Source organism: Podarcis muralis, chromosome 16 (assembly GCF_964188315.1).
Source record: "Podarcis muralis chromosome 16, rPodMur119.hap1.1, whole genome shotgun sequence".
NCBI lineage: Eukaryota > Metazoa > Chordata > Lepidosauria > Squamata > Lacertidae > Podarcis > Podarcis muralis.
This window is the reverse complement of record NC_135670.1, coordinates 3,596,903-3,624,594: the sequence shown is the minus strand read 5'-3', so window position 1 is coordinate 3,624,594 and position 27,692 is coordinate 3,596,903. Positions and strand designations below refer to the sequence as shown.

At 48.6% G+C, this 27,692-nt stretch overlaps 2 protein-coding genes across 2 annotated transcripts in view; both read right to left on the bottom strand.

The window, feature by feature from the left end:
* Positions 1–725, bottom strand: LOC114590157 (uncharacterized). The gene has a single exon (XM_028716502.2). The coding sequence runs from the start codon at positions 670–672 to the stop codon at positions 1–3; it is 672 nt and encodes a 223-aa protein (XP_028572335.2). The 5' UTR covers positions 673–725.
* Positions 726–2,637: 1,912 nt separating this feature from the next.
* Positions 2,638–27,692, bottom strand: part of BNIPL (BCL2 interacting protein like) — a 32,840-nt gene continuing 7,785 nt past the window's right edge. The window contains exons 2-10 of the mRNA XM_028710967.2: positions 26,530–26,646; positions 25,386–25,447; positions 24,882–25,085; positions 24,366–24,545; positions 20,124–20,226; positions 18,431–18,562; positions 8,328–8,414; positions 5,398–5,496; positions 2,638–4,949 (exon numbers count right to left, since the gene is read on the bottom strand). Of these exons, the coding sequence (XP_028566800.2) occupies positions 4,916–4,949; positions 5,398–5,496; positions 8,328–8,414; positions 18,431–18,562; positions 20,124–20,226; positions 24,366–24,545; positions 24,882–25,085; positions 25,386–25,447; positions 26,530–26,646 (1,018 nt within the window). The 3' untranslated portion in view covers positions 2,638–4,915. The remainder of the gene's footprint in view (positions 4,950–5,397; positions 5,497–8,327; positions 8,415–18,430; positions 18,563–20,123; positions 20,227–24,365; positions 24,546–24,881; positions 25,086–25,385; positions 25,448–26,529; positions 26,647–27,692) is intronic.

Sequence of the window (27,692 nt, the reverse complement as noted above, 5' to 3'; positions counted from 1 at the left end):
TTATGCGCTGCCTCGGCCCTGCCTGCCTGCCCGTCCGTCCCCCACCTGCTCCGGCGGGAAGGCGTCCTTGATGCTCTTCCAGAGGTCCCTGAGTCCCTCGTGGACCTGGGTCCAGAAGTCCTTCCTCTTGTGCTCCTTGTCTTGCTTGATGTCTTGCAGTGCGCACATGTGCATGGGCCCCTGGTCGCACGCCAGTGTCGAGGAGTTGCACTGGCCCTGCTCGCAGTGGCAAGCCTGGTAGTTGCACACCTCCCTCTCGAAGCGCAGGATGTCGTACTCCGCCGGGTCCAGGCGGACACCGGGCTGCGAGTAGGTGATGTCTCGCACCCGGGACATGCTCCCCGCCGCGCAGTTGCAGTGCCACTCGCTCCACTCCTGCCAGGCGTAGCGGTTGTCGCCCACGACGAGGACGGTCTCCTTCTCCTGCGAGGTCCCCGCGCTGAACGTGATGGAGACCGACACCAGCGGCGCTTCTGTGGTCGTCTGGGTCTCGTTGTCGTTGGTGTAGCCCGCCGCCACCGTCGCCCTGGCGGCCTCGGGGATCAGGGCCACCAGGTGTGGCGGCGCCCCCATCTGGGTCATGTCTTCAGTCTCCTCGCCCAGGCCTGGCCAGGGCGCCAGCCAGCCCCACAGGCAGAGCGTCAGCACCAAAGTGGTGCCCCCTAGGGCCATGGAGGGGGACTGCGGGTTACGACCTCAGGCAGGGACAGCGCCTGGAGGTCTTGGTCTGGTCGGGATGGGAAGGGGAGGGAGGGGGCGGGGCCTGCTGTCGTTGGGGGCGGGGCCTCGCTAGGCAACACACTCAGAACTCTGGGGGAGAACAAAGGAAGGGCGGAACTCTGGGGAGGGAAAGTAGGCGGGATTTATGAAAATGGGGTGGGATTGAAGACAGATAATAATAATAATAATAATAATTTATTACTTATACCCCGCCCATCTGGCTGGGTTTCCCCAGCCACTCTGGGCGGCTTCCAACAGAACACTAAAATACAATAACCTATTAAACATTAAAAGCTTCCCTAAACAGGGCTGCCTTCAGATGTCTTCTAAAAGTTTGGTAGTTATTTTTCTCTTTGACATCTGGTGGGAGGGCGTTCCACTGGGTGGGCGCCACCACCAAGAAGGCCCTCTGCCTGGTTCCCTGTAACTTGGCTTCTCGCAGGGAGGGAACCGCCAGAAGGCCCTCGGAGCTGGACCTCAGTGTCTGGGCAGAACGATGGGGGTGGAGATGCTCCTTCAGGTATACTGGAATGAGGCCGTTTAGGGCTTTCAAGGTTAGCACCAACACTTTGAATTGTGCTCAGAAATGTCCTGGGAGCCTATTATTATTATTATTATTATTATTATTATTAATTAATACAACACCCTTCCTCTCCAAACATTAAAAGCTTCCCTAAACAGGGCTGCTTTAAGATGTCTTCTAAAAGTTTGGTAGTTATTTTTCTCTTTGACATCTGCTGGGAGGGCGTTCCACAGGGCAGGCGCCACCACCAAGAAGGCCCACTGCCTGGTTCCCTGTAACTTGGCTTCTCACAGCGAGGAAACCGTCAGAATGCCTTCGGAGCTGGACCTCAGCGTCTGGGCAGAACGATGGGGGTGGAGATGCTCCTTCAGGTATACTGGACTGAGGCCGTTTAGGGCTTTAAAGGTCAGCACCAACACTTTGAATGTACTGGGAGCCAGTGTAGGTCTTTCAAGACTGGTGTTATGTGGTCTCAGCGGCCGCTCCCAGTCACCAGTCTAGCTGCCGCATTCTGGATTATTTGTAGTTTTCGGGTCACCTTCAAAGGTAGCCCCACGTAGAGCGCATTGCAGTAGTTCAAGTAGTTCAGTAGTTCAAGCGAGAGATAACTAGAGCATGCACCACTCTGGTGAGGCAGTCTGTGGGCAGATAGGGTCTTATCCTGCGTACCAGATGGAGGTGGTAAACAGCTGCCCTGGACACAGACTTGACCTGCGCCTCCATGGACTGGCGTGAGTCCAAAATGACTCCCAGGCTGCGCACCTGGTCCTTCAGGGGCACAGTTACCCCATTCAGGACCAGGGAGCGATATTGGAGTAAATTAAGAGGCACAACCAAATTCTTTCGAATATTGGGCTCATTCATTCATTCATTCACTGATTTGCTTATTTATTGATGACCCTCCACCCTACGGTTCCAGGGCGGGTTACAGCGTCAAGACACATGATGAAAATCTGTTTTAAAATTCGTACAATCATAAAAGAAATAACATGTGTCCTAAAAGCATCCCTCAAGTCTCAGGGTAAAGAACACTCTCACATTACACGTGTGAGATAGTGTATCTTCCTATATACATAAAAACGTAAGGCTGTCGTCACGCAAGTGCAATGCAGCCTCAAAACCCTGGATGGAGGCAGTGAGAGATTTTACTTTCTTGGACTCCATGATCACTGCAGATGGTGACAGCAGCCACGAAATTAAAAGACGCCTGCTTCTTGGGAGAAAAGCAATGACAAACCTAGACAGCATCTTAAAAATAGAGACATCACCTTGCCAACAAAGGTCCATATAGTTTTGGACCATAGCTATGGTTTTCCCAGTAGTGATGTATGGAAGTGAGAGCTGGACCATAAGGAAGGCTGATCGCCAAAGAATTGATGCTTTTGAATTCTGGTGCTGGAGGAGACTCTGGAGAGTCCCATGGACTGCAAGAAGATCAAACCAATCCATTCTGAAGGAAATCAGCCCCGAGTGCTCACTGGAAGGACAGATCCTGAAGCTGAGGCTCCAAGACTTTGGCCACCTCATGAGAAGAGAAGACTCCCTGGAAAAGACCCTGATGTTGGAAAGATGGAGGGCACAAGGAGAAGGGGACGACAGAGGATGAGATGGTGGGACAGTGTTCTTGAAGCTACCAGCATGAGTTTGACCAAACTGCGGGAGGCAGTGGAAGACAGGAGGGCCTGGCGTGCTCTGGTCCAGGGGGTCACGAAGAGGCGGACACGACTAAACAACAACAACAAGCCATAGTTTTGTTTTACAAGTTTACTTGTGCTCGGTGGTACTGTTATCTACTTCCAGTCTATCTTCCATTTCCTCCAGTTCATTTTCCAGTTCATGTGAGGACGCAGTGTCACTGTCCCAATCATCTTCACTGCCTTTGTCCATGAGGTATTTCTGAGGTGTAATTCCATCATCAAAAGGTTTCTTGGCTGGGAAGAGGGGCTGCAGAGAGGGGGGGTGGGCAAGGGGGTTGGGGGCAGCTGGAGGGGGGGCGGGTAGAGCAGGTTGGCGAGCATTGTAAGGTGGGCAGCTGCCCCTAGTGTGTGTGGAGAGATAGACTGATAGACAGACAGACAGACAGACAGACAGACAGACAGACAGAGATATAGATAGACAGATAATAGATAGATACAGTGGTACCTCGGGTTACATATGCTTCAGGTTACACACGCTTCAGGTTACACACTCCGCTAACCCAGAAATAGTGCTTCAGGTTAAGAACTTTGCTTCAGGATGAGAACAGAAATCGTGCTCCAGCAGCGTGGCAGCAGCAGGAGACTCCATTAGCTAAAGTGCTGCTTCAGGTTAAGAACAGTTTCAGGTTAAGTACGGACCTCCGGAACGAATTAAGTACTTAACCCGAGGTACCACTGTAGGTAGATAGATATGATTTACGGATCTTGGACCAATCACTGTCTCTCAGCCTAACCTACCTCACAGGGTTGTTGTGAGGGTCAATAACAGAGTCAGGGACAAACATTTCCTCCCTGGAGGAAGGGTGAAATAAATTTAAAAACAAATTTTAAAAACAGATAAATGAGCTGCCCTTCTCCTGGTTTACATTTCCGAGTGGGAAGGAAACTTAACGTATATGTTGCAATTAAATATGCAGGCATAGCTTTACATCAAGAAAATAAATTAAAGCCAGGTTTTCCACATCCAGCATTTTATTCCCAGAATGCACAAACCATTTCCTGTCAACCTGATCAATAGAAAATTTTGGAGGTAGCTTTTTCGTTCTGGAGGAGGAGCACTAAAAACTCAATGTACCATTGGGGGCTTTTGTTAATATCAGTTTATTTACAAATGTACAAGTTATGCCCAGGAGAGTCAACAGGTGCCAGGCCAGGTGGGTTCATCTGGGTCCCCCAAACCAAGCAGCATGTTTGTGAACCCCTCACCCCCCCCAAAAAATACCCCCCACTTCTCTCTCTTGTTTTGGGCCATCCAACTGAAAAATAAATTCCCTTCCAAAACTGTCTCTCCTCAGCCTTTCCCCCAGGTACGCTAATTGAAAGCGAGTAGCCGGCAGCTCTCAGAAAAGCCACCGGCGATTCGTTTAGCGAGCAAAAGTTTCCAGCCGTTTCAGCCTCTTATAAGAATTAAACAAAAATTGGCATTAAACAGGAATGACCTCAGCAGCAAGCCGAGAGCAGATCGTCGACCCAAAGCTTTCCTGAACAGAACTTTGGGTTGAATGCGCGGTTGCAGCTTTGCACTCTGTACGTGCTCAGAGACACTGGGCCACATTCAGTGTCAGTCCCGCGCACAGTTAGGCCCTGCAGTACCCAGAATCCGTCTCCTTTTTGAATTCAGGTGCGGAACAAAACTCTCGTAAGTTTCATTTCCTTTTAGCCTCTTTAAATAAATGTTTTTAATGTTTGATGTATTACGGTATTTTAATATTTTGTTGGAAGCCGCCCAGAGTGGCTGGGGAAGCCCAGCCAGATGGGCAGAGTATAAATAAATTATTATTATTATTATTATTATTATTATTATTATTATTATTATTATTGGACTGTTTAAGAAGCAGGAGGGTCTTAGCGATAGAGAGGGAAGGAAGGAGGCACCTGTGAGTGTGTGTGTGCTTGTCAGCATTTGACACATTAAAAAAATAAAAATAAAACACTGTCGTAAGGTGCTAAGTAATGCAGCCAGCTTCACGTCTTGTTAGCTCCGGGAACTGACCCTGGCTTGCTCGAGCCTGGAAGAGATGGAGGGAAAGGGAACAGAAAGGGCTGTCAGACATTCAAATATTAAACTGAACAAGGCTGCAAACGCATCGCGCACACTGCCAAAACGCCACACACATTTAAAGCATTTCCAAATTTCCTTGGAAGCATCCCAACAGAAAGCCCCCCCCCTTTGTCCTGATCCATGTGCAGAGCTCCTCTTGCATTCTTATGGAACCTCCAGGTCCAGAGGCAGTCTATCTCGATTCCTAGGTCCTTAGGGGCCTCTGGCCACAGGACGCCAGACTAGGTGGTCTTCCAGCCCTTCTCACGCTCTTTTATCCCCTCGGTGCTCACCCACCCAAGTTTGCTTTTAGGCATGGTGGTGATGTAACCACCTGTAACAAGCGGCCCCCTCCTTCCGCTGCCTCCTCAGGGACCCAGGTGAGGATGGAGGGAGTGGGAGCACCAGGTACTCACCGGTGGACGCAGTCCGGAATGTGGACCTGCTCCAGAGGGATCAGGTGGCCCAGTTCCTCCAGGCTGTCCACAAACTGCACCTTCCGGCTGAACTTGGAGCTGGAGAAAGAGAGGGGGCAAGAAAGAGAAGCTAAAGGGGCAGGAGCGAGGCAGCAGTAAATCACACTGAGCAAGCCGGAGTTAACTCTTGATTAGCAAAACAGGATCGGCACCGGAGCGTCAGGCTTGGGGAGTGTGATGGGCTCGGACTCGGAGCCAGAGGAGACTCAGTCCGCACCAGATCCTTTGCCTCAGGCATCATCTGAACCAAGTCTGGGGCCTGATCCTGAAGAGCCCCAGTCTGCACAGGTTCCCCTGCAACAAGCACCAGCTGGGCCGAGTCCAGGGCCTGAGCCTGCCCCGGGTCCAGATGCAGGGATGACCTCGTTGCCTCCAGCTGGGCCATCACTTACAGCTGCTCCACTACCGGTTGGGTCAGGGGAGGCTGAGGCGGCCTCTGGGTCTAGTCACCCACCGACGTCTCCCGAGCTGCAGAGACTGAGGTCTGAGAGAAGGAGGGACCTGAGTACTCGCAGGAGGAGTGCTCGCCTTCGGGCGAGACAGGGAAGTGAGACGCCAGGGGATCAGGACCAGCCATTACCCCGACAAAGATAAAAGGCTCATGTTTGGATACTTCCAGGGAGACAAAGGCCATCATGCCTCCACACCGATTCCAGACAATCCATCGATCTTCTGTAGATACAGTATCAGTCAATTAGCGACACGAGCCTCAGAAATAGCTTGCCACATTCCAGGGTTCGTGCACGCCCTTTCAGCAGAGTTCGCACAACGAAAGATGCACCCAGGAGAACATTATTTACAACTTTATTCAGCGTTGGTCAGAACAAAGAAAAAAACATGACTGCCTGCCTGTGTGTCAAGGCACAGAGAGAGAAACGAAAGCTATATACAAAACAGAAACATCCTGTGAACAGGAAATACGCGGGCTGTGACACAACAACCTGCTCCCTTTTTAAGGTGGAACGGAAATATCCTAACAGTCAGACCCCGTCCCAGGTTGCGTGAGCAATGTTGCTGTATGCCAGATTCTGTACCTGTCCTTGCCTGGTGTCCTGACTTGGTCCTGTTGGACTGACTCCCAGTGGAACCTGCAGATTCTGGACCGGTCCTGGACCGTGTTTCATGGGTTACCCCCGGGCCCAGCACAGGGAGCACAGCAACTCGTCTCCGGCAGGTCTTGCCCCCATGAAGCAGCTGCCGAGACTGAAGGTGCCCGCCTCGCCACAGCTGCCTAAGTCCCCTCCTCCCCTGAATTTTCCCAAAGCAATCTGAGACTACGCCGGCATGTCTGCCTTTGCTCCTCTCTCTTCATGCCTCTCCTAGTCCTGGGAGACCAGGAGAGAAGGGAGTTTTTCGCAGCCGGAGAGAGAGACACCCGTGACTCTTCACCAGACAGACTCATCTCTGCTTCTTGGCTTCCCTCCTCTCCTGCCTCTGATTCTGGACTGCTCTCTGCAACAGATTCTCCCCGCTCACTAAGCCCTGTTGCCTCTTCAGCCTCTTCAGCCTCCCCTTCCCCATCTTCTCCCTCTGACCACCCATCGCCGTCCCACCGCCAATCCCCGGGCTCTGAGCCGTCTTCCCTTGGGGGGTTTCCCACCCCGTTCCTCCCACCATTCCTCTTCACCCAACCAGCCCAGGACAGATGGATATGTAAGAGGAATTAGCAAGGCCGGCCTGGTCAAGAGGCAGAGTGAAGCAGCAGCAGCCAAATGTCTATTCATTTTTTATTTTCATTTTTAACACTCAAGCAATACATAAATTCCAGGAAATCAGTCCGTAAGCCTCACTAATTTAGGTTCATTGATTTTAATGGGTCTACTTTGTTGGCTGCGGTCCGCAGACCCGTCACCGGGGGAAATTCCTACATAAGAACGCATCTCCCTTGTTGGGTGAAACCCACCGTACCAATATCATATTCCTTCTGCTCCACAAACCACTTTCAAAAGTCTTCCGTGGACTTTTGAAAGGGCGATTTATTTTTGTGAGGAGGGGGAGAGTTTGTTATATCTGTTGTTATCGGCTATAATTTACAAATCAGATAACATCTTCTTTCCTGCTCAGAGAGGAGGCAAATTGATTCACACTTCTAAAGACAGAGAGTCTGCAATTAAAGAGACCAAGTACACATTCCCAGAATTCTGCAGTTTTAACTCTCCCACAATGCTTTTCTCCTGCGTGAACCAAAGTTTTAACATATCAGGACTGGAGGAAATTTAAGGACTATTTGAATAAATATTGTGATATAAAAAAGTAGAAATTACTTGAAAGAAACAAATAGGCCAAGGATTAAACTAAGTTATAATTAAATAAATGGGATTTAGAATATTAAGAAATGTGAATAAGATGGATTATAATTGGAAATTGTTTTATTTGGTGTATTTTTCCTTTTTTCTGTTTTTGTGTGTCATTCTGCTTTGTGGTTTTTGTTATTATTGTGGAAAATCTAATAAAAATTTTTTAAAAAAGATTTCCCAATATCACCACATATGGTTTTTTGTTTTTAAATTTTTTTATTATTATTATTCTGTAAACTGCTTTGTGATCCTCAGATGAAGAGTGGGATATAAATTTAATAAATTAATAAAAATAAATAAATAAATTGGGGGGGATGTTAGTTCATGGGTTCCATTTCACAAACACACACCCTCCACAAAAGGACAATTTCCAACAACCCGCAGTCTGGTATTACCATATGGGAACCAGCGAACAGATTATTTGGTTAGATTGATAAAGATACACTAGGAGAATGAGATGTAACCTGTTCCCTTTTCCCCGACTGTCGGATGCCAGAATGGTGTTCTGTGGTGGTGAGATTTAGTAGATTTAAATGCAGTAAATAATAAAATGATAATAATTGGCCAACCTACCTGATGAAAGGTCTGAACACCGCCATCAACGCTTTGATGTACCAAGTGGGATGGACGATAATCAACGTCTTCAGGTTCTTCCGGAGCCTGTCGCAAAAAAAATCCAAAGGAATTTAAGGCACTGTTAATCTGGTGGAACTCCCTGCTACAAGATTATCTGCAAATTGGCAAATGAACTTAATTTCCTTTTGGCTAGCCTCTTGTGTGAAAACATATGTTGTTGTTTTAAAAAAAAGAAAGAGTGCTCAGTTGGTTAGACCGTGGTGCTGATAACACCAATTTTGCAGGATTGATCCCTGTATGGGACAGCTGCATATTTCTGCTTGCATGGGGTTGGTCTAGATGACCCTCAAGGTCCCTTACAACTCTATGATTCCATGAAGGAAAGAAATGAAAAGATTTCATTTTCCAAAAACAATTGTCTGTTTTTGCTTTTCTAAAACATCATATTGGTGTTTCGGAAATAATCCATTATTTTCTTACACAGTCCTAGTAGCCCTTTCAAAATAAACAACAAAACAACAGCACACTGTATTTCAAAGCTGTGCTACACAAATAAGAAAGAAGGAAAAAATGGACCTGAATGAAACTTAAAAGTGACCACGTCTGTTTAAGAATTTCTGCAGCAGGAAAGAGAAATGTGTTTCCATTACAGTGGTACCTCAGGTTAAGTACTTAATTCGTTCCGGAGGTCTGTACTTAACCTGAAACTGTTCTTAACCTGAAGCACCACTTTAGCTAATGGGGCCTCCCGCTGCCGCAGCGCTGCCGGAGCACGATTTCTGTTCTCATCCTGAAGCAAAGTTCTTAACCCGAGGCACTATTTCTGGGTTAGCGGAGTCTGTAACCTGAAGCGAATGTAACCTGAAGCGTATGTAACCTGAGGTACCACTGTATTTGCACCGGCCTATAAGTACAGTGTCCCATGGACTGCAAGAAGATCAAACTTATGCATTCTTAAGGAGATCAGCCCTGAGTGCTCACTGGAAGGACAGATCCTGAAGCTGAGGCTCCAAGACTTTGGCCACCTCATGAGAAGAGAAGACTCCCTTGAAAAGACCCTGATGTTGGGAAAGATGGAGGGCGCAAGGAGATGGGGATGACAGAGGACGAGATGGTGGGACAGGGTTCTCGAAGCTACCAGCATAAGTTTGACCAAACTGCGGGAGGCAGTGGAAGACAGGAGGGCCTGGCGTGCTCTGGTCCAGGGGGTCACGAAGAGGCGGACACGACTAAACGACTAAACAACAACAATAAGTACAGTGGATGCTTGGGTTGCGAACGTGATCTGTGCAGGATGCACGTTCGCAACCCGCAGCGTCCGCAACCCGCAGCAGCACGTCTGCGCATGTGCGGGTTGCGATTTGGTGCTTCTGCGCATGCACAGAGTGCGATTTAGCACTTCTGCACATGCGTGACTGCCGAAACCCGGAAGTAAGCCCTCAGAAGGCGGGATAGAGGGCAATTTGGCCCCCAACCTGGAAAAGATTCCCGTAGCACAGCACCTCCGCCATCCAGCGCAGCGAAAGGAGGCAATAAATTTTGTGCCAGGAAAGCCCAGCTGGCGTTTGGGGAAAGTCCCAGATAGTTATCTGAACTATTTATTGTTTGGACTTGTAGTAAAGTCGGCAGGTGGGGAAAGCGGACTTGAAAAGCAGGTTTTGCAAGAAGACGTCATGGAGATCTGGGCGACAATTTTGCTTCAGCCGAAAGTTCAGGATCAATCCTGCCCAGCCCTGACCTTCAGCGAGGAGAAAGCATCTAGGAAGACCGGATCGCTGTAAGACTATTGCTCAGAGCTCTGGAGCGTAAATTCACGTCCAGTTCTGAAGAAAGAGGTGCTGAGAACTTGGGAATGTTTTCACGCAGGGCGGGGCCGGAGAAACTTAGAATCATAAAACTCATTTTATATATACTGTCATACCTCGGGGTACAGACGCTTCAGGTTGCACGTTTTCGGGTTACGGATGCACCGAAACCCGGAAGTACCGGAACGGGTTACTTCTGAGTTTCAGCACTCGCACATGCGCAGAAACACTAAATTGCGCTTTGCGCATGCACAGAAACACCAAATCGCAACCCGTGTGTGTGCGCGCAGAGACAGCGCTGCGGGTTGCGAACGTGCCTCCCACACGGATCACGTTTGCAACCTGAGCGTCCACTGTATAATGAGTTTAAAAAATATTTAGAACAACTTTTTCTTTAAAAGCCTGAAGCCTTCCTTTTAGGAATTCTAGGTGCCAAAATCCCAAGGGAACAGAAAAGACGATTTAGGTATGTGACCACAGCTGCGAGGATGTTATTGGCCCAGAGATTGAAAGAAGATAAAGTCTCTAGCAGAGAAGAAAGGCAAATCGAGTTGATGGATTGTGCCGAAACTGCAAATATGGGAGGGAGAATCAGAAATCGGGAAGACCAAACTTTTAATAAGGAATGGGGGGAATTTATAATTTACCATTATAAACAGTTAAAATTGTTAGTAGGATTGGAATAACACTTGTAGTTTAATGGTGAATTTTTGGACACAAGGGAGAGGTGAAATATCTGGATTATTATAAAAGGTGCAGGAGGAAATGATTAACCAAAGGACCCACAAAAGGGAGGAAGGAAGTTCAGGATACTCTTGGGAATCCTGTTTCTATGTTGTATGTTGGATATATAACTGTAAAATCTTAATCTGAAAAACCAAATAAATTATATATATATATATATATATATATATATATATATATATATATGCAGGTTTTGGTGTCCTCGGGTGTCTTCCCGTGTAAAAGTTGGGGTGTCTAGGCGACGTTTCGACGAGGTCTCACTCGTCATCTTCAGGCTGGTGCTTTCGGCTTCTTGTTACTGGAACAGAGCAGGGTCTCAGTGTTTGAGTTCCTATAAATACTGTTGAGGTGTGGTGTATAGCCTCCAATGTTCTGGGCCGAGAGGAAGTTCCCAGGCTAGTGTGCCTTTTCTTCTTTTGTTCCTTAATTGTTTGAGGGATGTCTTGAGTGATTTCTTGAGTGATATCCTGAGTACCACTTAGGTGGGTCATTAGGTGTGGATTAGTTGCTAAAGCCTTTGTGTCTTGACCTCTTGAACTTTGTGAAGAGTTTTTCTGAGAAGATGGCTGTACTGCATTTTGTTGTGCTCTGGCTTGGCTTCGTGTATAGGGGCGAGCTGTGGTTTTGTGGCCTGTGTAGGGATTGCAGGGGGGTGCAGCATCCGGAGGTGCCACCATGGTTTGGCTACTGGATGGTGTCTGTAATTTATCTGTGGAGAGGGTCTGGGTTTGGGTCTGGTGTGGTTGATTGGTGATGGCGTTCTGTGTGCCTCTGGATCTGGTGTCAGTTTTTGTGGGGAGGGCTAATTTCCAGATGTCTGGCAAGCGGGATGTGTCGTCACGCTTGTTCATGTTGTGAGGGTGTTTCTCTATCTCGATGGCTTCCATGATTATTCTCTTGTGGTGATGTTCCATGTTAGAGAGCAATTTGGAATCTGCAAAATTAATTTCGTGTCCTGTTTCTTTCATGTGTTGGAAAAGAGAGGAAGTTTTTTCTTCTTTTTTGACGGCATTCTTGTGTTCTGCGATACGTGCATTTATTCGTCTGTTTGTTTGTCCAATGTACGTGGCTGGGCAGACTTTGCAGGGTATTTCATAGACCCCTTGGTTTTCCAACTGGATTTTATCCTTGGGGTTTCTGAGGATATTGGCTATCTTTTGGTTGGCGCAAAAGGCTGTTTTGATATTGTGTTTATGGAGGATTTTGCTAATTTTATCTGTAGTGCCCTTGATATAAGGAAGGAGGGCCATGCCATTGTTTTCTTCTGTGTCTTGGTTTTTGGGGGGTGTTTCTTTTTGGATTAGCTTCGTAACCCTGTTTTGCTGGTATCCATTGGCAATTAACACATTTGAGAGATTCTGTAACTCAGTTGTCAAGTGGTCTTTGTCAGCCAGGCGTTTGGTTCTGGAGATGAGAGTCTTGGCTACGGAGTTTATTTGTGCAGGGTGGTGGTGTGATTGTGCATGTAAGTAGCGGTTGGTGTGTGTTTTTTTCCGGTAGATAGTGTGTCCTAGGGAGCCATCAGGTTTTTTGTAGATTAGGACGTCAAGGAAGGGAAGTTGGTTGTTGGCTTCTATTTCCATAGTGAATTGTATTTTGGGGTGTAGGCTGTTGAGATGTGTGAGGAAGCTGTCCAGTTTTTCCTTCCCGTGTGGCCAAATTACAAAGGTGTCGTCAACATATCTGAGCCAAAGTTTGGGTTTGTGTTCTGACTTGTCTAAAGCATTGGTTTCAAAGTGTTCCATGTACAGGTTTGCGATGACCGGTGAGAGGGGTGATCCCATAGGTGCTCCTTCTATCTGTTTGTATCTTTGTCCATTGTGGATGAAGTACGTGTTGGTTAGGCAGTGGTTGGTCAGGTCCAAGATGTATTCGGGGGGATTGTATTTGTTTTGAATGGCTGTCAAGGCTTCATTAATGGGCACTTGTGTGAAGAGAGATACAACATCGAAGCTCACAAGTAGGTCATTGGGATGTAGGTTTTGCTTCTTTATTGTTTCTATGAACTGGAAGGAGTTTGGAACGTGTGAAGAGATGGATTCTGCATAGGGCTGAAGTTGCTTGGCGAGAAATTTAGCGAGATTTTGTAGAGGTGAGCCTATGGAGCTGACTATTGGTCTGAGTGGTGTTCCTTCTTTGTGTATTTTGGGGAGGCCGTAGAGTTTGGGGCATCTGGATGATTTTTCTCTGGGGATGATTCTTAGCTGGATTTCTTCACTGATAGGAGAGGCTTTTATTTTGGATTTGGTGGTTTTTTCCAGATAGGTGGTGGGATCTGTTTCTATAGGTTGGTAGGTAGGGTCTTGGAGTAGATTTGATAGTTTTGCTTGGTAGTCCGATGTGTTCATCACAACAGTGGCATTACCTTTGTCTGCTGGGAGAATGATTATGTTGTTGTCTTTCCTCAGGTTGGTGAGTGCTTTCTGTTCTTCTTTGTGTAAATTGCTTCTGGGTGGTTTGCTGGAGCAGAGGATGTTGGTGACTTCAAGTCTGATTTTATTGGCTTCATCTGGGTTGATTTTGGTTAGGCTAGCTTCGACTCCGCATATGATGTTTTCCGTGGGGATGCGTCTCGGGGCGACTGCAAAGTTGAAACCTTTGGAGAGTACTTTGGTTTCAGTTGAGGTGAGGATCCTGTCTGATATGTTATGTACTGTTTGTTTCATGGGTTGTTGTGGAGGGTGGCTGGGCTTCTGGCGTTTCTCTAGTTTGTGGAGTTTGTTGGTGTGTGTGTCTGTCTTATGTGAGGTCTCCGTTTCAGCTCTCCAGACGGCTAGTTGTTTGCATTTGTCCCAGAGTGCAGGGTGGATTTTGTTACAGAGTTTGAGGTGAAGAGTGAGCAGATCTTTGTTGGTTTGGTTTAGTAGGTATCTTTTCTTGTGTAGTTCGTTTCTGATTAGGGATAGTTCAGTTCGTTTCAGGATCCTTTCGGTAGCTGGGGTTTTAGAGTGGAATTTAAGTTGGAAGCATGTGGGAATTAAGTTGTTGTCTCGGCAGTTGCGTAGGAACAAGAGATCACATAAGATGGTGGCTCTTCGGATTTCTAGTTTCTCGTAGGTTCTTGTCAGCTGGAAGGTTTCCTCCCCGTAGAGGTGAGATATTTGCTTTCGTAGATTTTCACGGGTATAGGAATGCAGGTTTTGGTGTCCTCGGGTGTCTTCCCGTGTAAAAGTTGGGGTGTCTAGGCGACGTTTCGACGAGGTCTCACTCGTCATCTTCAGGCTGGTGCTTTCGGCTTCTTGTTACTGGAACAGAGCAGGGTCTCAGTGTTTGAGTTCCTATAAATACTGTTGAGGTGTGGTGTATAGCCTCCAATGTTCTGGGCCGAGAGGAAGTTCCCAGGCTAGTGTGCCTTTTCTTCTTTTGTTCCTTAATTGTTTGAGGGATGTCTTGAGTGATTTCTTGAGTGATATCCTGAGTACCACTTAGGTGGGTCATTAGGTGTGGATTAGTTGCTAAAGCCTTTGTGTCTTGACCTCTTGAACTTTGTGAAGAGTTTTTCTGAGAAGATGGCTGTACTGCATTTTGTTGTGCTCTGGCTTGGCTTCGTGTATAGGGGCGAGCTGTGGTTTTGTGGCCTGTGTAGGGATTGCAGGGGGGTGCAGCATCCGGAGGTGCCACCATGGTTTGGCTACTGGATGGTGTCTGTAATTTATCTGTGGAGAGGGTCTGGGTTTGGGTCTGGTGTGGTTGATTGGTGATGGCGTTCTGTGTGCCTCTGGATCTGGTGTCAGTTTTTGTGGGGAGGGCTAATTTCCAGATGTCTGGCAAGCGGGATGTGTCGTCACGCTTGTTCATGTTGTGAGGGTGTTTCTCTATCTCGATGGCTTCCATGATTATTCTCTTGTGGTGATGTTCCATGTTAGAGAGCAATTTGGAATCTGCAAAATTAATTTCGTGTCCTGTTTCTTTCATGTGTTGGAAAAGAGAGGAAGTTTTTTCTTCTTTTTTGACGGCATTCTTGTGTTCTGCGATACGTGCATTTATTCGTCTGTTTGTTTGTCCAATGTACGTGGCTGGGCAGACTTTGCAGGGTATTTCATAGACCCCTTGGTTTTCCAACTGGATTTTATCCTTGGGGTTTCTGAGGATATTGGCTATCTTTTGGTTGGCGCAAAAGGCCAACTGAGTTACAGAATCTCTCAAATGTGTTAATTGCCAATGGATACCAGCAAAACAGGGTTACGAAGCTAATCCAAAAAGAAACACCCCCCAAAAACCAAGACACAGAAGAAAACAATGGCATGGCCCTCCTTCCTTATATCAAGGGCACTACAGATAAAATTAGCAAAATCCTCCATAAACACAATATCAAAACAGCCTTTTGCGCCAACCAAAAGATAGCCAATATCCTCAGAAACCCCAAGGATAAAATCCAGTTGGAAAACCAAGGGGTCTATGAAATACCCTGCAAAGTCTGCCCAGCCACGTACATTGGACAAACAAACAGACGAATAAATGCACGTATCGCAGAACACAAGAATGCCGTCAAAAAAGAAGAAAAAACTTCCTCTCTTTTCCAACACATGAAAGAAACAGGACACGAAATTAATTTTGCAGATTCCAAATTGCTCTCTAACATGGAACATCACCACAAGAGAATAATCATGGAAGCCATCGAGATAGAGAAACACCCTCACAACATGAACAAGCGTGACGACACATCCCGCTTGCCAGACATCTGGAAATTAGCCCTCCCCACAAAAACTGACACCAGATCCAGAGGCACACAGAACGCCATCACCAATCAACCACACCAGACCCAAACCCAGACCCTCTCCACAGATAAATTACAGACACCATCCAGTAGCCAAACCATGGTGGCACCTCCGGATGCTGCACCCCCCTGCAATCCCTACACAGGCCACAAAACCACAGCTCGCCCCTATACACGAAGCCAAGCCAGAGCACAACAAAATGCAGTACAGCCATCTTCTCAGAAAAACTCTTCACAAAGTTCAAGAGGTCAAGACACAAAGGCTTTAGCAACTAATCCACACCTAATGACCCACCTAAGTGGTACTCAGGATATCACTCAAGAAATCACTCAAGACATCCCTCAAACAATTAAGGAACAAAAGAAGAAAAGGCACACTAGCCTGGGAACTTCCTCTCGGCCCAGAACATTGGAGGCTATACACCACACCTCAACAGTATTTATAGGAACTCAAACACTGAGACCCTGCTCTGTTCCAGTAACAAGAAGCCGAAAGCACCAGCCTGAAGATGACGAGTGAGACCTCGTCGAAACGTCGCCTAGACACCCCAACTTTTACACGGGAAGACACCCGAGGACACCAAAACCTGCATTCCTATACCCGTGAAAATCTACGAAAGCAAATATATATATATATATATATATATATAACCCCCTGCAATGTCAGCCAGAACTGTTTTAGTTGCAGTCTTTTTCTTTCTAGAATGTAGTTATAAAATGTATTCATTTCCCCCCATAAAATTTATACACTGCTTATAAAACACCTCCCTACAAATAGAACAAAATAAATTAAATAAAAACAATTCTTTTAAAAGTTCAGAAGATCAGCAATGAACTAAAACAGGTCGAAACACCCACCCACATTCTACATGTCCAGACAGGCTTTGCCTAAGCAAAAATGTTTTTAGCAAGCACCAAGAGTACAGTGAAGGCACCTGCTTGGCGTCCATAGGCGGGGAGTTCCAAAGTGGAAGATTCCCAAAGTGGGATGGGATTCACATGGCACCTAGAGCAGTGTTTTCACTTTGCTTTTAGACTTTGTATCTGTTTGCTGCCCTGAGCTCCTTGGAGAGGAAGGGTGTTGCATTAATAATAATAATAATAATAATAATAATAATAATAATAATAATAGGCTCCCAGGACGTTTCCGAGCACAATTCAAAGTGATGGTGCTGACCTTTAAAGCCCTAAAAAGCCTCGGTCCAGTGTACCTGAAGGAGCGTCTCCACCCCCATCGTTCAGCCCGGACACTGAGGTTCAGCTCCGAGGGCCTTCTGGCGGTTCCCTCCCTACAAGAAGTGAGATTACAGGGAACCAGGCAGAGGGCCTTCTCGGTGGTGGTGCCTGCCCTGTGCAACAACCTCCCATCAGATGTCAAAGAGATAAACAACTATCTGACTTTTAGAAGACATCTGAAGGCAGCCCTGTTCAGGGAAGTTTTTAATGTCTGACCTGGATTGTTTTTAATATTCGGTTGGAAGCCGCCCATATTATCATTAACAGGTAAAGGTAAAGGACCCCTGGACTGTTAAGTCCAGTCAAAGGCAACTATGGGATTACGGTGCTCATCTCGCTTTCAGGCCAAGGGAGCCAGCGTTTGTCCACAGACAGTTTTCCAGGTCATGTGGCCAGCAGGACTAAACCGCTATGGGCGAATGGAGAACCGTGACAAGTGCCAGAGTGCACAGAAATGCCGTTTACCTTCCCGCCAGAGCGGTACCTATTTATCTACTTGCACTGGTGTGCTTTCGAACTGCTAGGTTGGCAGGAGCAAGGACCAAGCAACGGGAGCTCACCCCGTCTCAGGGATTCGAACCGCCGACCTTCCGATCGGCAAGTCCTAGGCTCTGTGGTTTAGACCACAGCGCCACCCATGTCCCTATTATTATTATTATTATTATTATTATTATTAGTCCTAGTCCTGATCCTTGGAGCTACAGAGCTCAAGCCTGCTCTGTCTGGGGCAAGAGGACTTGTTGATCAACCCAGCCAGGCTGATTTTTTAATTCTCTTAATAATATTGGGAGTTGTCTAGGACACAGATCCTTTTAAAAACACACAGGCTCTGTCAGGAGTAAGCGTGGACCAAATAGTATGGAAAACAGCCCTACTAGAAAAATTAACCAATAAACTGAAACTGACACGGGGACAAATAGAAGACGATACCTTCACCCCAATATGGCTCCCCTTTATCACATACACAGCCCAACAAGACAATGACAAGAATCCACCAACAGCATACAAATCAATATGGCTAACCTGATCCAAAACACCCATCCACCCCACTCACACACGAAAACAAAGACCACCGCAGCCAACCACAAATGAACAACCACACCCTAGGCCAACCCCAACCTCTCTCACCACCAAAGGAACACAAGCGAACGGCAGAGAACCTGCAGAAGCAACGCTGACACCAAACCCTACATATAGTAAGTAAAATACAAAACATCACCACCTGACCCCATCCCATAGCTGTCAACTTTCAGATTTGAAAATAAGGGATCAGCAGCCTCACCTGTCCCGGGGACAGTCTACGGGATATCTAACAATCCGGGATAGCAGCGGGAAACGGCGCTGGAATAAGGGAATTTCCCGCAAAAAAAAAGAAAGGTTGACATCTATGTCCCACCCCCACCCATCTTCCCCCCCACCTCTTTCCCCCTTTTCTTCCTAATGTCTCAACAAATGAAACTGATTTGTAAAAATGTTAGATGGGGGGGGGGAGGAAATACGAGAGAGAGAGACATTGCAAACACTTTTGTAAATCAAGAAAATCTTTAATAAAAAGAAAAAAAGGGGGGGGGAACAGGCTCAGAGCCAATGCTGCTCACCGTCTGTCGATGGTTTGGTAACACTGCTTGATCCAGCTAAAGGAAGGCACCTGGCTGCGGGGTGTGGCTCCACTCAGACACACCAGGATGTAATTTTCGGCGACCATTAGCTCCAGAGTCCCGATGATGTACCTGGGGTTTGAGGCAGGACAGGGACGTCAGAGCCAGTTTAAAAAACGCAATAGATACATTGGATAACGGATAATCGGTCATAATATAGACATGGAAGCATGGGAGTGATTGTGGAATATGGGTATAAAATTTACAGCTCCCTCAGCCAGTAAAGCGAGATGAGCGCCGCAACCCCAGAGTCGTTTGCCACTGGACTTACCATATTTTTCGCAACATAAGACGCACTTTTTTCCTCCTAAAAAGTAAGGGGAAATGTGCGTCTTATGGAGCGAATGTGTGGTTGATCACCCTGCCCCCTTGCCATTGTTGAATGTTCTGCAGACGGAGGCCGTTTCCCCAGCGACGTGTGACTGGCTGATTAGATTATCTGTCTGGAAACTGTAGAAAGGGCTCCCTTTCCTTTCCTTAAGCTGCAGAACTGTGAGTTGAACCCCATAAAAACAGGATTTTTCCCCTTTGCAAAGTAAGCTCAACAACTTTCAGCTGATCCTCAAAAAAAGGGGTTTCCCCCTTTGTAAAAAAATCTGCACAATTTTGAGCTGATCCTCAAAAAAACAAGGCTTTTCCTCTTTGCAAAAGAAGCTGCACAACTTTGAGATGATCCCCCCAAAACTGGGCTTTCCCCCTTTCCTCCTCTAAAAACTAGGTGCCTCTTATGGTCAGGTGTATCTTATGGAGCGAAAAATACAGTAACTGTCAGGAGTCCTTTACCTTTGCCTTTTATGGTTTAAGAGAAAATTACTGTATATGAAAATGATATATCGATGGTACCTAACACCGAGAAAATTGGCAAAAATGTCTAAATCGAAATCAAAAAAGTGTTGGAAATGTAAAGAGAAAGAAGGTTCCTTTTATCATATGTGGTGGTCTTGTAGTAAGGTTACCGGGAAATGATATACAGTATATTGTAATGAATTGAAAAGGATGTTTCAAATAATGTTTGTTTAAAAAAAACAAACCAACCCAGAAGCTTTTCTTTTAGGAATTATAGGGACAGAACTACCCAAATTGCATAGAAATTTATTCATGTATGCTACTACAGCAGCAAGAATGTTACTCGCCCCAAAGTGGAAAGAAGCAGAAGTCCCAGTAAAGGAAGAATGAGTAAAAAAACTTATGGAATATGCAGAAATGGCGAAACTTACCGGAAGAATAAGAAATCAAGATAACAAACTTTATATATATATATATATATAAAAGAATGGAAATGGTCTATTGAACGTTTACAGATAAATTGCAAACAGATCAAAACACTGGCAGGATTATTGTAATAACCTGCAGTTTCATAAGAGTATATAAATAAACGAGCAAACTGAATGAATTTGGATATGCAGAAGAGATTAAAAAATAAATTTAAGGAACGGCAGAAAGAGGGGGAAAGGAAGTTGAGCAGTGAAATGTTGAAATGATTGTAAAATTAAGGAAATGTATAAATCTGGAAAGTATAAATAAAAATGTAAAAAAATTGCATTTAACTGAGAATCGTAGCATCCCCAGCAGTCGACGGCGACGGCGGAATCCCTCTTTCCCGCCCAGTTTCGAGGGACCGAGCGACTCTCACCTGAAGAGATTCTCCATGACGTACGGATAATCTGGGATGGAGCTGTCAGGTAAGTAGCACGAGGCAAACATGATGATGGCGTTCAGGCCTTCTCCAAAGTAGCCTGGAAGGGAATAAGGGGAGAAGTCAGTTGGGAATCCTTTGGAGGAAGTGATCACTGGTCACACTTTGATTTGTGTCTGCCACAAGGTGACGGACAGGTCGGATAATAATCATAATCATCATAATTGTTATGTACTGAAGTTCTCACCCTGGGCCAGCAGGGGGATACTGTAGATAGTTCAGGTCCACATATGCAAATAAGGGATCAAAAGTGATGTTCAGTGATTGGATAGTTACAGAAAGTTGTTACAGTTGCATTGTACTGGAGCTCTATATAAGCAGGCTGGCTGAACTCTTCTGTTCAGTTCTGTTCCAGCTTACAAATAAAGAGCTGCTTTGAAGAAGCGCTGTGTCTACCCACTACTTAACACTAATCATCATCATCATTATCATCATCATCATAATTTATTATTTGTACCCCGTCCATCTGTCTGGGTCTCCCCAGCCACTCTGGGCGGCTTCCAACAAGGATTAAAAATACATCAAAATGTCACACATTAAAAACTTCCCTGAAGAAGGCTGCCTTCAGATGTTTTCTAAATGTCAGGTAGTTGTTTATCTCTTTGACATCTGGTGGGAGGGCGTTCCACAGGGCAGGTGCCACCACGAAGAAGGCCCTCTGCCTGGATGCAGAGGAGTGGTGGGAGGAATAATAATAATTTTTTAAAATTATTTATTCCCCACCCTCCCTGGGCAGAGCCGGGCTCAGGGTGGCTAACACCAGTAAAATTACAATAAAAACATAATAGGGGAGGAATAAAAAAAAAATACAGGTTAAAAATGCAATTTAAAATGCAGCCTCATTTTAATAGTAGCCCATAGATCAAGACCATAAGGGGAGGGAAACATAAGGGTCAGATTGAGTCCACACCAAAGGCCAGGTGGAACAGCTCTGTCTTGCAGGCCCTGCGGAAAGATGTCAAGTCCCGCAGGGCCCTGGTCTCTTGGGACAGAGCGTTCCACCAAGTCGGGGCTAGTACTGAAAAGGCCCTGGCCCTAGGTGAGACCTATCTAACCACCTTGCTACTTGGGACCTCCAAAGTGTTGTCATTTGTGGACCTTAAGGTCCTCTGCGGGGCAGACCAGGAGAGGCGGTCCTGTAGGTACATGTCTGATGGCCTGGGATTCGGACTCGGATGCTGAACCTGAGGGATCCCAGCCTGCACAGGATTCCCCGCCTCCAGAACCAGCTGAGCCGGGGCTGGGGCTTGAGCCTGAAGGGTCCTCACCTGTGCTGGATCCTCAGGTGCATGCACCAGCTGAGTCTGCTCTGGCTCCTGAGGTGATGGAGGACCCATTGCCTGCAGGTGCTCCACTCTCAGCCCCATCAGAGGAAGCTGAGGTTGCCTCTGGGTCCGGTAACCCTCCAGCCTCTCCTGAGCTGCAGAGGCTCAGGGCAGAGAGGCAGAGGGAACTAAGTTCCTGCAGGAGGAGGGCTCGCCTCCAGGCCAGGAGAGGCGAGTCACCTGTGGACCGGGGCCGCCCTATGCCTCGGGGCAGAAAAAAGCCGTCCAGCCCCAGTTCCAAGTTGCGGAAGCAACATTGTTGGTTGCTAGTTCCTGAGCTCCTAACTTCACCCAACTCCCTGCCCTGCACCCAGCTTCAGCTACTACGGACTGCCTCCACGTTGCACCTTTGACCACGGACTGGACTTGGACCTCGCCTCTCAAGTAGCCCGCGGGACCAGCACAACATGGGTCCTAGGCTGCATAGGGCTTTAAAGGTCAAAAACAGCACCTTAAACCTGACCCTGTACTCCACCGGGAGCCAGTGCAGTTGGTAAAGCACTGGATGAATGTGATCCCACGGCATCTAGGGAACCCCCAAGGAAAGGAGGCTCAGAGCCCGGGGAATTGCGGCGGGATGAGTGGTCAGAGGAGGAAGAAGACTGGGAAGAGGCGGAGTCAGAAGCTGCGGAGGCAACAGGGGACTCAGTGACACTAGTCAAGAAACTGGGTTTTGCCCCCAACCACCTAGAACTGAGGTCCAGCGCCAAGGGCCTTCTGGCGGTTCCCTCCCTGCGAGAAGTGAGGTTGCAGGGAACCAGGCAGAGGGCCTTCTCGGTGGTGGCCCCCGCCCTGTGGAACGCCCTCCCAGCAGATGTGAAGGAAATAAGCAGCTAGCCTATCTTTAAAAGACATCTAAAGGCAGATTGGAAGCCGCCCAGAGTGGCTGGGGAAACTCAGCCAGATGGGTAGGGTATAAATAATAATTTATTATTAAAGGTAAAGGTACCCCTGCCCGTACGGGCCAGTTGTGTCCGACTCTGGGGTTGCGCGCTCATCTCGCTCAAGAGGCCGGGAGCCAGTGCTGTCCGAAGACACTTCCGGGTCACGTGGCCAGTGTGACGAAGCTGCTCTGGCGAGCCAGCACCAGCACAGCACACGGAAACGCCGTTTACCTTCCCGCTATAAAGCGGTCCCTATTTATCTACTTGCACTTAGGGGTGCTTTCGAACTGCTAGGTGGGCAGGAGCTGGGACCGAACGACGGGAGCGCACCCCATCGCGGGGATTCGAACCGCCGACCATGCGATCAGCAAGTCCTAGGCACTGAGTTTTTACCCACAGCGCCACCCGCGTCCCAATAAATTATTATTAAAGTATTATTACTTAATCCATGTGATTTATTGCTGGCTGGCTCCTTGACACACACACCACAAACCCAGGTTGCCTTTCTTCCCCAGCTGAAAAGCCCCAGATGGGGTAGAAGAAGAGCCAAAGGGGCCCATTTGGTCCAAATGCCACTGGGGACAAACATATCTAGATAGACTGCCTCTGAAGCTGGAGGCTCCACAAGAACTTATGAAGAGCCCTGTAGCTGGATCAGGTCAGTGGCTCCTCTACTCCAGCATCCTGCTCCCACAGTGGCCCATCCCATGTCCCCAAGGGGAGCCCGCAAGGAGGACGCAAGCCCCACAACTCCAGCCCTCCTCACTTGGGTCCTCAGCAGCTGGCTGTCATGGTCCGGTTCATGGGCAATCAAAGTCCCGGCTGGGGACATCAGGACCGGGGGCAAGATGGCGGGGTGGGAGCAGGAACGGGGGTCCAGAAGCCAGGAGTCAGGAAGCCAGGAGTCCGAGGGTCAGAGAGCTGGGAGTCAAGAAGTCAGGGGTCCGAGGGTCAGGAAGCAAGGAGTCAAGAAGTCAGGGGTCCGAGGGTCAGGAAGCAGGGAGTCACGAAGTCAGGGGGCCGAGGGTCAGGAAGCAGGGAGTCACGAAGTCAGGGGGCCGAGGGTCAAGAAGCAAGAAGTCACGAAGTCAGGGGTCCGGGGATCAAGAAGCAAGGAGTCACGAAGTCAGGGGTCTGAGGGTCAAGAAGCAAGGAGTCACAAAGTCAGGGGTCCGAGGGTCAAGAAGCAAGGAGTCACGAAGTCAGGGGTCCGAGGGTCCGAGGGTCAAGAAGCAAGGAGTCAAGAAGTCAGGGGTCCGAGGGTCCGAGGGTCAAGAAGCAAGGAGTCAAGAAGTCAGGGGGCCGAGGGTCAAGAAGCAAGGAGTCATGAAGTCAGGGGTCCGGGGATCAGGAAGCAAGGAGTCACGAAGTCAGGGGTCCGAGGGTCAAGAAGCAAGGAGTCAAGAAGTCAGGGGTCCGGGGAGCAAGAAGCAAGGAGTCACGAAGTCAGGGGTCCGGGGATCAAGAAGCAAGGAGTCAAGAAGTCAGGGGTCCGAGGGTCAAGAAGCAAGGAGTCAAGAAGTCAGGGGTCCGAGGTTCAGGAAGCAAGGAGTCAAGAAGTCAGGGGTCCGAGGGTCAAGAAGCAAGGAGTCAAGAAGTCAGGGGTCCGAGGGTCAGGAAGCAGGGAGTCACGAAGTCAGGGGTCCGAGGATCAGGAAGCAAGGAGTCAAGAAGTCAGGGGTCCGAGGATCAAGAAGCAAGGAGTCAAGAAGTCAGGGGTCCGAGGATCAGGAAGCAAGAAGCCCAAGGCAGGGAACGTGTTGCTGTGGCAAAGAGCCGAAGGGAAATCCTGACCTTATATCCCTTCCCGGCTCTTGCCACCAGGTGCAGCGAGTTACCAATCGGCCTCACCTGTGCGGCTGTGCCTTGCCTCTTCAGAACAAACTTAGGAAGGCCCCAGTCCTGCGAAGCCCTACTGGTAACAGGGCCCGGCTCCTGCACGCACTCCTGACACTGGCATTATTCCTTACCTCCGTGAGAGATGACTTTCTTGTAGGGCTCGACGGCACCCAGGTCCACTTTCTGCTCCCGCTCGTCCGTCAGGAAAATCCGCCACTTGCGCCCGTCTTGGCCCTTGATGTCCACCACGCGGCCGGTGCAAAACTTCTCAGGCAAGTTGCCCTCCACCCTCCGGGCTCTGGGGAGATCATCTGTGCGCATCGGACAGGGCAGCCGGGGTGGGGGTGGGGGTGGGGGGAGGACCAAATTTGGGTCAATGTCAGGCAAAGGATCTGGAAAAGCAGAAGCTAGCCAGCTTCTTGGGACACCGTTTCCCAAACTTCGAAGCGGGTTGGGCTAGATGACCGCTGGGGTCCCGTCCAACTTACTGTTCTAGGATTCTATGAGTCTATTTTCTCCACCACCACCCTCCTAGATTCCTCGGGGCGCAGTGGATCCCATAAACAAATCTCTTTCCGTTCCCACGCAGGGCCCACCTCCCTGGCGTGTCGTCCGCCTTGGGAGAACCTCGAACCCAGGCCCCTCACCTTCCCATTCGAACTCGTGCCCATTCTCAGAGCCCTCTTGGAGCTCGCTGTCGGACGGGGTCTCCAGCTCGTCCACGTTGATGTCCAAACTGCCTTCCGGCGTGGCTTCCAGACCCTCTCCAGATTTCACCGAGCTGAGATCCGGGGCTGGGAGCCTTTTCTTCATGAGCCGTCGACCGCACAGCTCTAGGGTGTTGGGGGCGACTGGTGTGGGGCAGAGGAGAAGAAGGAGGGGGGGAATCAGAGGTCAGAGGCCGGACGCCTGCTTGGCATGCAGAAAGACACTGATTAAATGATTCAATACTGAAACAGGAGGGTGGACTAGATGGGCCTTGGAGGACCCTTCCAACTCTTATGATTCTGTGATTTAGGCCATGGACAGGTCAAATGGAGGCACTGCCAATGAGGGGAGGGGCCTGGATAGGGGCCACCGCATGCCAGAAGGAAGACACACACACCCTGCTACGCCAGCAAACCCAAGCAGCCACCTGTTGGGTCTCTTACCTGGGCTCATTTCCGAACTGGATTCTTCCAGATCCTCCTCAGAGATCTCCTCTGGAAGAGGCCTGCAAGGCAGAAAAGAGAAGGGGCCTCTGAGGAACGAAAGGAAGGTGGGGGAGGCAGAGGCAACATTGCCTAGCAGCTAGAGCAGGAGCAGCTGGCATTTTCCATCCCAAGAACAGGGCCAGAGGGAAGAGTGGTACAGCCAGCTAGTTTCTATCCACATCCTCCCCCCCATCTTCCAACTAAATAATAATAATAATAATAATAATAATAATAATAATAATAATAATAATTTATTATTTATTCCCCGCCCATCTGGCTGGGTTTCCCCAGCCACTCTGGGCAGCTTCCAACAGAACACTAAAATACAATAACCTATTAAACATTAAAAGCTTCCCTAAACAGGGCTGCCTTCAGATGTCTTCTGAAAGTTTGGTAGTTATTTTTCTCTTTGACATCTGGTGGAAGGGCGTTCCACAGGACGGGTGCCACCACTGAGAAGGCCCTCTTCCTGGCTCGCTGTAACTTCACTTCTCACAGAGAGGGAACTGCCAGAAGGCCCTCAGCGCTGGACCTCAGTGTCCGGGCAGAACGATGGGGGTGGAGACGCTCCATCAGGTATACTGGACCAAGGCCGTTTAGGGCTTTCAAGGTCAGCACCAACACTTTGAATTGTGCTCGGAAACGTACTAGGCAGAAAAGAGGTGTGACCAGAGGTCAAGGAGACATCCCAGCAAAGGAGGTGGGGTGCGTTTCTCGGGGAATGTCTCAAGGGCCGGATAAAGGACTGGAGGGCCACATTGGCCCTGCCCTGCCAGGCCTGAGCTACAGCACCTAAGAAGCCAAGAACTGCCTGGGCGTAGGTGTGGTGTGTTTCCTCCCAGCGAGGAGTCCCATAGATGCCTCGGGGAGGTGCCTGCCAGGTTGAGACGGACGCCCCTTTTTTCCCAGCACCCCTTTTTCCTACTGCAGCCAACTGGACAGCCCGCGAGCTGAGCTGAAAGGCCCACCCCTATCACTCGGCCTGCAGCCAGCCAAGGTCCAACGTTCTAAGATAGACTGCTCTTGGGCATGGAGGCTCCGTTCCTCCATCTCTTCCCTGGGACACCTGCCGTCACCCGCGTTTCCCCGGCACTCGGCTTACCGAGGGAATTCATCGTCCTGCCATTCCTCCTTCAGTTCCATGTCCTTGATGTTCACGGCCTCATCGGTGGTGTCTCCCCGTTCGGGAGAAAGAGGTTCTGCGGCTTCCTTCTTAAACCTGCAACAGAGAGAGAGAGATTGGTTGACAGCCTAGTCCTGCAGACGTCTCCACAGAAGTTCGTCTTGGTGCTGAGTTCCAAAGAAGCTTGGTCAAAATTGAGTGGTGACGGCTTTGACCTTTCGCACCCATAACCCCTCTGTCCAAGGACGTCTGAGTTTGGTTTCCCCAGCCACTCTGGGCAGCTTCCAACAAAGTATTAAAATACAGTGGTCTGTTAAACATTAAAAGCTTCCCTTAACAGGGCTGCCTTCAGATGTCTTCTAAAAGTCTGGTAGTTGTTTATCTCTTTGACATCTGTTGGGAAGGCGTTCCACAGGGCGGGTGCCACCACCGAGAAGGCCCTCTGCCTGGTTCCCTGTAACATGGCTTCTCACAGCGAGGAAACCGTCAGAAGGCCTTCGGAGCTGGACCTCAGCGTCCGGGCAGAACGATGGGGGTGGAGATGCTCCTTCAGGTATACTGGACCGAGGCCGTTTAGGGCTTTCAAGGTCAGCACCAACACTTTGAATTGTGCTTGAAAAAGTACTGGGAGCCAATGTGGGTCTTTCAGGACCAGTGTTATGTGGTCTCGGCGGCCGCTCCCAGTCACCAGTCTAGCTACCGCATTCTGGATTAGTTGTAGTTTCCGGGTCACCTTCAAAGGTAGCCCCACGTAGAGCACATTGCAGTAGTCCAAGCGGGAGATAACTAGAGCATGCACCACTCTGGCGAGACAGTTCGCGGGCAGGGAGGGTCTCATCCTGCGTACCAGATGGAGCTGATAAACAGCCGCCCTGGACACAGAATTAACCTGCGCCTCCATGGACAGCTTTGAGTCCAAAATGACTCCCAGGCTGCGCACCTGGTCCTTCAGGGGCACAGTTACCCCATTCAGAACCAGGGAGTCCTCCACACCAGCCTGCCCTCTGTCCCCCAAAAACAGTACTTCTGTCTCATCAGGATTCAACCTCAATCTGTTAGCCGCCATCCATCCTCCAACTGCCTCAAGGCACTCACATAGGAGCTTCACCGCCTTCACTGGTTCTGATTTGAAAGAATTATCC